Source organism: Oryctolagus cuniculus, chromosome X (assembly GCF_051225735.1).
Source record: "Oryctolagus cuniculus isolate XC-2025 breed Fujian yellow rabbit chromosome X, ASM5122573v1, whole genome shotgun sequence".
In the NCBI taxonomy this organism is placed as follows: domain Eukaryota; kingdom Metazoa; phylum Chordata; class Mammalia; order Lagomorpha; family Leporidae; genus Oryctolagus; species Oryctolagus cuniculus.
The window spans coordinates 101,416,183-101,428,234 of NC_142888.1; the positions used below are offsets into that span (position 1 = coordinate 101,416,183).

Sequence of the window (12,052 nt, forward strand, 5' to 3'; positions counted from 1 at the left end):
AAAAAAATAAATAAATAAATAAAGTTTTTTGGATTTTGGAATATTTCCAGTGACTGTCAAACATCCTTAATCCAAACATCTGAAATGCTCCAAAATCTGAAACTTATGTTGTTTCTCAAAATGTTTCATATTTCAGAAGCTCAGATTACAGATATTCAACCTGTATAGCCTATCTTGTCTAAAAATAATTTGATCTGATAAGACTTTCTACTTTTATACTACTAGAAATTAACTTTATATGCTATTTAGAGGAATGTAGTATACTGAACTGTGTGTGTTTTATTTAAGGCTGTTTTTCAGAGTTTATGCATTTTTATGTACTTCAGGTATAACTTATTAGGAGTCTGTACAAATGGGCTTCAAAAAGTGTATGGAAAAAATGGTGCAATTTCTGTGAACTTTTTTTTTTGGACAGGCAGAGTTAGACAGTGAGAGAGACAGACAAAAGAGAAAGGTCTTCCTTCCGTTGGCTCACCCCCAAAAATGGCTGCTACGGCCAGCGTGCTGCAGCTGGTGCGCTGTGCCGATCCGAAGTCAGGAACCAGATGCTTCCTCCTGGTCTCCCATGGGGATGCAGGGCCCAAGGACTTGGGCTATCCTCCACTGCCTTCCCGGGCCACAGCAGAGAGCTGGACTGGAAGAGGAGCAACCGGGACAGAATCCGGCGCCCCGACCGGGACTAGAACCCGGGGTGCCGGCGCCGCAGGCGGAGGATCAGCCTAGTATGCCGTGGCGCCGGCCATCTGTGAAGTTTATCTTCATATGTTTTGTATTTGTGAAATAAACTGTACTCTTTTTTGTATGATGTCTATCCTTAGTTCATCAGTATGTTTTATTTAATCATTTGTTATTAATTGGATATATTTAATCTTACTTGCTCTTCTTTAGGTGACCACCAAGTAATAGATTCACATATATGGCAATAAAAGAAAAACATAAGAAATTTATAGAAGTATATATAAGACTAAGAACTTCAGACTTTAGTTTCAGACTGTTGTCTTCTGTTATAGACTGTTCATTTGCTTTTAGATCATTTTCTCATTTAGGAAATAAATCTTTGACCTTTAAAATTAGAAATCATATGCTTACTATGGCTAGACTTGCACTTTGTTCACAAATGAGATTCATCTGCTATCCATATGACATTATTAGCCTTTGAACTGATTGTAAGTTCCTTGAAGGGAATAGATCAGATCTGACCTTTTCCCCTTCCCCTTTGCAGTTGTGTGGTATTATCATGAAGTTGTTATTTATTGCTAAGCTAGGCTTTGGAATGTATTTCCTCCAGAGTTGAAAAACCTGTCTTTAGAGTATTTTTAAAAAATTATTTCATTCATTTGAAAGGCAGAGTTAGGGACAGAGAGAGAGAGAGAAAGGAATTCCATCTTCTGGTTCACTCCCCAAATGGCTACAACAGCTGGGGTTGGGGCAGGCTGAAGCGTGGATCCCATAGCTTTATCTAGGTCTCCCACGTGGGTAGCAGGGGTCCAAGTTTGTGGGCCATTTTCTGCTGCTTTCCCATGCATATTAATAGGGAACTGGATCAGAAATGGAGCAGCTGGGACTCTTAATGGGTGCTCATACGGGATGCCAGTGTTGCAGGTGGCAGCTTTATCCTCTATGCCACAAGACTGGCCCCTAAAGTGTTTAATTCCTTTGAAGTTTTTTCTTTTTAATTTATTTTTTGTCTGAATGGCAGAGAGTTGGGATAAATAATCTATCTGCTGGTTCACTTCCCAAATAATGCTGGGCTATAATTTAATCCAGGTCTCCCATGTGGGTGGCAGAGATCCAAGGCTTGAGCCATCACGGCTGCTTCTTAGAGTATGCATTAGCAGGAAGCTGGATTGGAGGTGGAGCCAGAATCCTTTAATATGGGATACAGTATTCCTAAGCAGGGTGTTAATCACTCTGCTAAATGCCCACCCCACTAGCTCCTTTTAACCATATCTGCATATCATCTGTGTAAAGCTATATATTGTCAGGCATCTCATACTCTGGTTTACACTTGTTGCAGAGATTTCAAATGGACCAGTAAAAGAGTCATATCCTGTTTCTATTTAGGAAGGAGATGAACTTGTATATTACACCAACTTAGAGAATCATAAGAAATTTTAGACATAACTATGTTCCAAGCTTTTTAATTTTCCTATATATTGTTACTGTTTTAGGACTGCAAGAGTTGTAATGACTCCACAACTGGAAAGAACAGTCAAAAGCAGCAGAACAAAATCTTATTTATTAAAACCATGTTAACAGGCAATGGAACAAAATCTCATTTATTAAAACCATGTTAACAGGCACCAGGGAATTTAGCTTTTGAGAATAGATATTCCTTTTCAATATTTTCAGTGTTTATAGTGTGTCATTTCTTTTTTTTAAAAAAGGTATTGTTTGTCTTAGAAGAAAGAAGCAAACTATCATTCAAGTAAATATATGAATATATTTCTGACATTGGAGTGTTCCAGAAGATGATAAAGAAATGATAGCAGCTCCAGAAATACCAACTGATTTTAATCTACTACAGTAAGTAAATAATGTTGTGATAATTTAAAAATATATTTTTCCACAAGAAGGGAAATAGATTAAATTTACTTCTGTTTGGGAATATCCAATATATAAAATTACATATGATTTGAAATATTTTATATTAATGTTCATTGGCCTCTATGATAGTAATTTCATATTTTTTGGTGCTACATTTTTAATTTGTTTATATACTGCACATTTTCTATGCAACTCCGAGTTTACACATAGTTTTGCAATAGCAACTGTTTGGGGGGAGGATTATGACATTCTAAAATATGAAGTTTTCCCATTAGTGCAGAATCTATACCGTCAGGTAGTATTTAGGATGTAATGTCAAATTTCTGTTACAAAATCAAGTGAAGGTAGGCTAAAACAAATATAGGAGAATAGGGTAAATTGCATGTAATTTTTGCAGAAACAAGTGATTGGCCCATAAAGTGATTTCAATATTAACTATGGGTTTTTACTGCCCTCTCTCAGTTTTGTTTCTTCCCTCCCATTTTAAAAGGTACCAGTATTCCTTAGACAACTTTTATTCTAAATGATCCTTAGCTTTTTTTAAAAAAGATTTTATTTACTTGAGAGATAAAAGTTACAGACAGTGAGAGGGAGAGACAGGGAAAAAGGTCTTCGATCCACTGGTTCACTCCCCAAATGGTCACAACAGCCAGAGCTATGCTGATCTGAAGCTAGTAGCTTCCTCCGGATCTACCCATGCAGGTGCAGGAGCCCAAGTACTTGGGTCATCTTCTACTAATTTCCCAGGCCATAACAGAGAACAGTATTGGAAGAGGAGCAGCCAAGACTAGAACTGGTGCCCATATGGGATGCCAGCGCCTCAGGTGGAGGATTAACCTACTGCACCATAGCACAGGCACCGATCTTTAGCTTTTTTGTTTTTTAAGATTTATTTATTTATTTATTTGAAAGAGTTACGCAGAGGGAGAAGGAGAGGTAGAGAGTGGTAGAGAGAGAGAGAGAGAGAGGGAGAGGCCTTCCATCCGTGGTTCACTCCCCAGTTGGCCTCAATGGCCAGAGCTGCACCAGTCCAGAGCTAGGAGCTACGAGCTTCTTCCAGGTATGGGCCCAAGGACTTGGGCCATCTTCTACTGCTTCCCAGGCCATAGCAGATAGCTGGATCGGAAGTAGAGCCGCCAGGACTTGAACCGGCGCCCATATGGGATGCCGGCACTGTTGGCCACGGCTTTACCCGGTATATTACAGTACCAGCCTGAGCCTTAGCTTTTGATGTAGGAAATAGTTTGAACTAATACATGAGGCTACTGCAAAAAGTTCATTGAAAATGGAATGAAAGGATAAGCTTATTTTGGGGCAAAAAATTCAAATCATGCATTTTTTAAAGTGATACAGGTTTTCCATGAACATTTTGAAGACCATGTGTATGGAACAGTTATTTCCATACTAAGATCCAGTTTTGCAAGGAGCTTCAGTGAAGTAATCCTTTAAACTGCCTGTGCATCCCTTTATCTTTTTTTTTTTTTTAAAGATTTATTCATTTATTTGAAAGGCAGAGTTACAAAGAGGCAGAGAGAGAGAGAGAGGTCCTCCATTTGCTGGCTCATCCCCCAGATGGCAGCACCGGTGGGAACTGCGCCAGGAAGCCAGGAGCCAGGAGCTTCTTCTGGGTCCCCTGTGCAGGTGCAGGAGTCCAAGTACTCAGGGATCTTCCACTGCTTTCCCAGGTCACAGCAGAGAGCTGGATCAGAAGTAGAGCAACCGGGAATCGAACCAGCACCAACATGGGATGTTGGCACTGCAGGTGGTGGCCCCACTCACTACGCCACAAGACCGGCACCTATCTTTGTCTCTCTCTCTCTCTTTCTCACACACACACACAATTTCCTATGAGATTTTTAAAATAATTTTTCCATATATTTATTTGAAATTCAGAGAGAAATCAAGGTTGAGATCGTCCATCTTGGTTCATTCTCCAAATACCCACAACAGCATTGGACCAGGCTGAAGCCAGGAGACAAAGTACTTGGTTTTTTGCCACTCACATGGGAGACTTTGACCATCTTCCACTGCTTCTCAGGTGCAGTAACAGGAAGTTGTATCAAATACAGCCACATAGGGAATCCAGGTTTTCCAGGCAGTGACTTAAGCTACTGTACTGCAATGCCTGTCCTTCCTATTAGACTCTATGAGACTTGATTTGAAAAGTTTGTTTGCTAGAAATTTTGTAAGCCATGGTATATAATGGCATTTAGGGTCTGCTTTTGATAGTATGTAGAGTTTTATATTTTAAATATTTTCTTGGGTGGCTGGCGCCACGGCTCACTAGGCTAATCCTCCGCCTGCGGCGCTGGCAACCCAGGTTCTAGTCCCATTCAGGGCTCCGGATTCTGTCCCAGTTGCTCCTCTTCCAGTCCAGCTCTCTGCTGTGGCCCAGGAAGGCAGTGGAGGACGGCCCAGGTATTTGGGCCCTGCACCTGTATGGGAGACCAAGAGGAGGCACCCGGCTCCTGGCTTCAGATCGGCGCAGCGCACTGGCTGTTGTGGCCATTTGAGGGGTGAACCAATGGAAGGAAGACCTTTTTCTCTGTCTGTCTCTCTCACTGTCTAACTCTGCCTGTCCAAAAAAAAAATTTTTTTTTCTTGGGACAGGTGTCGTAGTGCAGCAACCTAATCTTGCATCCCATACTAAAGTGCCTGTGACAGAGTCTCACCTCTGCCTTAGGATCCAGCTTCCTGTTGATGCCCCTGGGAGGCAGAAGATGGCTCATGCTACACATGTATTGGTCTCAGATGAAGTTTTTGACTCTTGGCTTTGGTGTGGCTCAGCCCTGGGTGTTGGCTGGTATTTGGGGAGTGAATCAACCTATGTCTCTGTTTTTGTTTCTCTTTCTGTCAACTCTGCCTTTCAGATGAATAAATACATATTTTCTTACCTTTGCCAACATTATGAGTCATTGAAATAAGTACATATTTAAAAATTCTTGAAGATTTCTTCCTTTTGTTTTAGGGAGAACTTGGGGTAGTCTAAGGAATCATTTTTTGGCTTGACTAGTCTAAAATTACTAAAGGCCTTAAGGTTTCTAACAGTCAACAACTTGAGTGTGGATTTCATGTAGTCCAAGTCTTTAATTTTTTGTAAAAGTTAATTATTGCCTTTTAAAAATGTGAAGTGCTTGCTGTATAAAGGACATTTAAAAAATTATATATAAAGATTACAAACTTCATGAATTTCATTATATACAAATTTGGGAACATAGTGATTCTTCTCACCCTACCCTCCCTCCCACCCTTTTCCTTCCCTCTCTTGTTCCCATTCTTATTTTTTTCAAAGATATATTTTCAGTTAACTTTATACTCATAAGATTAATGCTACACTAAGTAAAGAGTTCAATAAATAGGATGAGGATTAAAAAAACACACTGTTCCTCAACAGTTGAGTCAAAGATTGTTCAAAATCATTGAATCTCAAAGTATCAATTTCACTTATAAAGATTGGCTTTTAGGTACTCCATTAATTACCATAGATCACTTAGAACATATGGTGTTATTTCACTATATATAATGGTTTTCAGTTGCTTCCATTTCGTTGCAAACGAGAGGATTTCTTTTTTTTTTTAAATTGCTATGTAGTATTCTATAGTGCATATATACCTAATTTCTTTATCCAGTCTTCAGTTGATGGACATCTGGATATATATGGGACATTATATTAGATTTTGTCAGGAATTTTTTTTAAAAGGTTTATTTATTTATTTGAGAAGCAGTGTTACAGAGAGAGGGAGAGACAGAGGAGTCTTAAGATTATTTATTTGAGGGCAGTGTTAGAGACACATTGAGGGGTCTTCTTTTAAGATTTATTTATTTATTTGAGAGGCAGTGTTTCAGACAGAGATGGAGAAACAGAGAGGTCTTCAATTTGCTGGTTCACTCATGGCCACAGTGGCCAGAGCTGGGCTGATCCAAAGCCAGGAGCTTTTTTCAGGTCTCTCATGTGGGTGCAGGGGCCCCAGCACTTGGGCCATCTTCCACTGCTTTCCCAGGCTATTAGCAGAGAGCTGGGTCAAAAGACGAGCAGTCAGGACATGAATTGGTGCCCATATGGGATGGTGGTGCCTCAGTTGGAAGCTGAACTTACTACACCACAGTGCCAGCCCCTGCCAGGAATTAATTTAGATATTCATGCTAACTTTGTCAGCTAATATTTTTAAGATATTATTTAAAACATTTATATTATGGGACTAAAGTATTGACCATTAGAATATATCAAGTAGTTAAGACCTGTAATAGGATAATGGGTAAGGGGGAATTGATATAATAGTGATAGACAGATATTTGACAGTGTGTGGATTGGGGAGCACAGTAGAGGCATGAAAATTCAGTCGTGATAGATGACTCATGATATTTCAGACTGCTAAGTGGTTAATTCATTGTGTTCCATAAATGTATAAACATGTTATTTCACCTGGTATGTAGCCTTTTTGTTGCTGTTTATTTGATCTGAAAACACAGAAGAGCATTGGGGAAAGCCTTCAAGTGTTTCTTTTCTGGTTGGGGATTGTTTAAACTGCCATTCTGATTACTCTTTTTACAGAAAGTTTTGCAATTAGTAATCTAACTTCTAGTGACCCATTTCTTTTAGTTGTGATCCCATGAATTGGAGATTCAGAGTGTAATTGAGGCTTTGATTACTCTGTGGCCATTGGAATATTGTAGACTACCATTTCTTTGGACATAACAGCAGTTAGTGAGCTCTCTAAGAGTGCTGGTGTCATAGATGAAGAAATATTACTTATACATTGAAATATTTAAATACATTTTCTACTGGTTTTTTAAGGCAGTACATGCTTGAGAAGAATATTGGTGGCAATTTTACTAAGATAATAACAGGCATGGGTTTCAGAGTTAATATATTGTGGTCATTCAGTTTTTGGTGAGTAAACTATGGAGAATGGTATTTATTACAGGCCCTATCAGCATTATAGCCCCCTCAGCATTATAGGTTATTATTAGGATTGCCACTATCATCAATACATTGTTTATATTACTTTGCAGGTAAGTGCTGTAAACAGTAATTGTTTTTACTGCTGGCATCTTAACCATTACTTTGGAAATATGATGTATGCTTACCTCACCTTGTAGCTTCTGGACAGCTGGTTATTGTAGCAATAAAAGTGGAAGTAGAAAACAAATCTAGATTGAGAAGACTGAATTTAACCTTTATCTTTTATGGATGAGACTCAATTCTAAAATCCAGTGTGACCAGTGTAGGTATGTGTTGCCTTAAGCATTTAAATAAAGATATTTTATTGCTTTTTAGATAGATGGACTCATGTTTACACATATAGAAAGCATCACACATGTTCATTTAAATCAGTCTGCTTCCTTATGTTTGAGAGAAGAAAAGAGATTATACAAAGCAGCCCCATACCACACACATAACAAGGTACAATTTCATAGGTCTGAAGGTTTATGTTTTTGGAATTTGCAAAGACTTCAGAGATTTCATTCTTTCCTCTGTATATATTGTTCATAGACAGTAAGATTTAAAAGATCACACAGTTACTGAATACTAAAATTGTCTTTCCTGGCAGTAGCACATTAACTCTTCATAAAGGATTTTGATTATTTGGCACACTTTTCTATTGTATTTCAAATGATTTCGTTTATAAAATTACTTTATATATCCCCTTTCAGAAGTACATGTTTTGTATAATGGGTCACATTTGGATTTATAAATGATGAGCTTGGCAGGAGAAATCAGAAGATTCATATAATATTGTTAAAATTCTTTAATAAAGTTCATCTAATGCCTAGTATTAAAATACAGTTTCCTTGAGCACTGTGGTCATTGAATCAGCCAGTACAATGAAACACTACAGTTCTAGATTTAAAATTTGAGAATCACTGGTTTAGTTTTTAGTTTTTGATTAAAAATTCAAAAAACATAAATAGTTCAGATGATTGTTTTTTTTCATTGCCGCTTTTGTAGTTGGTTATGGATTCTTGAATGTTTGGTATTGTGCTGTGGTATGATGTGCTTCTCATAATTTTTTTAAATGTGAATGTTAAGTTTTTTTTTTAATAAAACCAAACCTCTTTTTTTAAAAAAGAAGATATGACAACAGAAATTCTAAATTTCTAATGAAGGTTTTAAATATTTCCTTATCTTTCTGTTACAGGGAGTCAGAGACACATTTTTCATCTGACACAGATTTTGAAGACATCGAAGGAAAAAACCAAAAGCAAGGGAAAGGCAAAGTATGTACCAAATAAGTTATTTAAATTTGGTTCCTAAGATCACAGGCACACTCATACAAACATAATTGTAGGTATGTCTCAGATGTTATTGTTTTTTAAAAAATGCTTTTGCGGAGGTTGGTATGGTAAAACAGCTTTCTGAATAAAAGTGTTTTTTTGGCTTCTAGATGAAATAAGTGTTTTTTTTTTCTTTTTAAAAGAATGAGATTTTGACTCTTTCTTTTATATTTTTATTTTAATTTGTTTTAAAAATTATTTATTTACTTGAAAGGCAGAGTTACAGAAAGAGAGAAGGGGAGAGAGAGCTCTTCCATCTGCTGGTTCATTCTCCAAATGGCCACAACAACCAGGGCTGGATCAGGCTGAAGCCTAGAGCCAGGAGCTTCTTCCTGGTCTCCCATGTGGGTACAGGGGCTCAAGGGCTTGGGCCATCTTCTGATGCTTTCCCAGGTGTATTAGCAGGGAACTAGATTAGAAGTAGAGCAGTCGGGACACTAACCATTTCCCTTCCTATAAAGTTGGAGTTATCATTGTTTCTAGTAGCAGTGTTTTTTTAAATGTACAGAATGCTAAACAAAATGGTGTTCTGTTGACTTTTTAAAAATTTCCCCATCAATAGTAAAATGTAATGTAAAGAAATGCATTTAAAATTTCTTATTCTGAAGCACCCCAGAAATATAAGATACAACCAATTCTAATGGGGTAGGAATGATGGTGGTTTTACTCCTTATAAGTAATATCAAAGATGAAAACCAATGAAGTTCTGAGTTGATAAAATGCAAGTGTAGAGTCTGTGTGGATAGTCTGAGGGCTATGAATAACTTGGGGAAAGGTTAAATCAGTTTGCTCTTTGGAATGCATGTGTGTAAATATATTGTCTAAAAGATGACTTGTCTTTTTTTTTAATTCATTTTCCCCCCAAAATGAATTTTGGGTCTGTATTTTCTATTGAGATGCTTATTTTGAAGAAAAAAAAAAACCAAAATAATACAAAGTAAAGTTTCCCCATACTCATATTACCTGGGGATAAGTTATACCTTTGACATTTTGATAAGCAAACTTTTTGTACATACACATGTAAACATGCATGTGGATTTTTTTTTACTTAAATTGAATCATATCAAGCAAGCTCTTTAGTATACTCTAAAACTTGATGTTATGTATTCAGCAACTTTCCCCTCGGTGAATATAACTCACTCTGATTCTCTATCTTTTTTATTTATTTATTTGAGAGGTGGAGTTACAGAGAGGGAGAGACAGAGAGAGGTCTCCCATCAGCTGGTTCACTCCCAAATATCTGCAACAGCTGGAGCTAGGCCACTCTGTAGCCAAGATCTTCTTCCAGGTCTCTCAAGTGGGTTTCAGGCCCAAACACTTGCACCATCTTCCACTGCTTTCCCAGGCCGTAAGCCTGGAGGAGAAGCAGCTGGGACATGAACTGGCTCCCGTACAGGATGCTGGCGCCTCAGGTGGAAGCTTGTCCCACCGTGCCACAGTGCTGGCCACTGGTGATTCTTTTTTAAAATACATTTCATTCATTTATTTTTATTTATTTGAAAGGCAGTGAGAGAGATACAGAGATCTTCCAAATGCTAGTTTACTCCCCAAATGCCTGCAGTAACTGGGACTGGGTGATGGCAGAAGCCAAGATTTGAAAACTCAATTCTGATCACCCAGATGGGTGGAAAGCAATCACTGCTGTTTCCCAGGATAGGTATTAGCAGGAACCTGGAATCTGGTGTGGAACCAGGATTCAGTTCTAGACACTCCAATTCGAGATGCACGTATCCCAAGCAGCATGGTAAGCACTGCACCCAATGTCTATTCCAATTCTCTGTAATTTTTAATGGTGGCATAGCATCACATTTTATGTATGCAACATGATCTCAACTAGCACTTGGAATATTTTTAGAGTGCCCATAATTCATGTGTTTCATAATTTTACATCCTTTGTTCCTTAAGAAGTATACATTTTTAGAAAGGATGTGTATGAATATAAATCCATGACTATCCAAAGATAGCCGTCATTCTTGTTGAAAAGATATCTTATTTATTGTTTTCTCTTGAAACTATATATTGATGCAATTTACTAGTTGGGATGAGACCCTCTCCCCCAAAGTAGTATCTGAATAGAGGACTCCATAAAGTTTTTGTACCACAGTTTTGTTAACTTTGTATAGCCACTGCTGTGAGTGAGGTGGTAGGGATCAGATCAGAGATTTATTATGATAAGAGCAACTGCATTTTGGCACTATACTATGTATATTCCAGGCATTTTGCTTATAATATAGTTATCTAATTTTATTTATTTATTTATTTATTTATTTATTGACAGAGTGGACAGTGAGAGAGACAGAGAGAAAGGTCTTCCTTTGCCATTGGTTCACCCTCCAATGGCCACCGCGGCCGGCGCGCTGCGGCCGGCGCACCGCGCTGATCCGATGGCAGGAGCCAGGTAGTTCTCCTGGTCTCCCATGGGGTGCAGGGCCCAAGGACTTGGGCCATCCTCCACTGCACTCCCGGGCCACAGCAGAGAGCTGGACTGGAAGAGGAGCAACCGGGACAGAATCTGGCGCCCCGACCGGGACTAAAACCTGGTGTGCCGGCGCCACAAAGCGGAGGATTAGCCTAGTGAGCCGCGGCGCCGGCCCCTATAGTTATCTAATTTAATATTTGCCCAACTCTATGGATTAGAAAACTTCTTTTTTTTTTTATACTTAGAAGACTGAGGTCCAGAGAATCTTTGTAGTTAGAGGATTTGAGTCCAGTTCTGTGCACTTAACTCACTACAGTATACCACATCTGAAAGTCTTTTGATTTTTCTCTACAAGACTGCTTAGGTTAGCATGTTTACTTTTTGTACTTCCTTGTATTATCACTCCTTACACATTTTTCTGCTAGCACAGCATATCCATTGAGCCATTTTAATTGTGCTAATTAGTTTTTCATACTGAGGGAATACTGAGGCATATGATTGATAAATTGGAAACACATAGCTCCATGTTAATTAACGTTTTGTACTTTTCTAGGGTATTCTTTTTAGTTTATCTTTTCAAACTTATCTCTGAAATTCCTTGTAATGGGGACAAAAAGCCTTTCTTTCTTTCTTTCTTTTTTTTTTTTTGACAGGCAGAGTGGACAGTGAGAGAGAGAGACAGAGAGAAAGGGTCTTCCTTTGCCGGTGGTTCACCTTTCAATGGCTGCCGCAGCCGGCGCGCTACGGCCGGCGCACCGCGCTGATCTGATGGCAGGAGCCAGGTGCTTCTCCTGGTCTCCCATGGGGTGC

The 12,052-nt window shown here is 38.6% G+C and overlaps 1 protein-coding gene across 18 annotated transcripts in view; it reads left to right on the forward strand.

Moving 5' to 3' along the window:
• The window catches only part of STAG2 (STAG2 cohesin complex component), a 164,978-nt gene that overhangs the window by 62,938 nt on the left and 89,988 nt on the right, over positions 1-12,052 (forward strand). For 13 of the 18 annotated variants that reach the window (XM_008273043.4, XM_051826895.2, XM_089323668.1 and 10 more), the window contains 2 exons: positions 2,388-2,526; positions 8,688-8,766. In XM_008273043.4, the coding sequence (XP_008271265.1) occupies positions 2,483-2,526; positions 8,688-8,766 (123 nt within the window). In that variant the 5' untranslated portion in view covers positions 2,388-2,482. Of the gene's footprint in view, positions 1-2,387; positions 2,527-7,647; positions 7,777-8,687; positions 8,767-12,052 lie in introns of those variants that run through there. The other 5 variants (XM_089323666.1, XM_089323669.1, XM_070066332.2 and 2 more) reach the window with 2 other exon arrangements.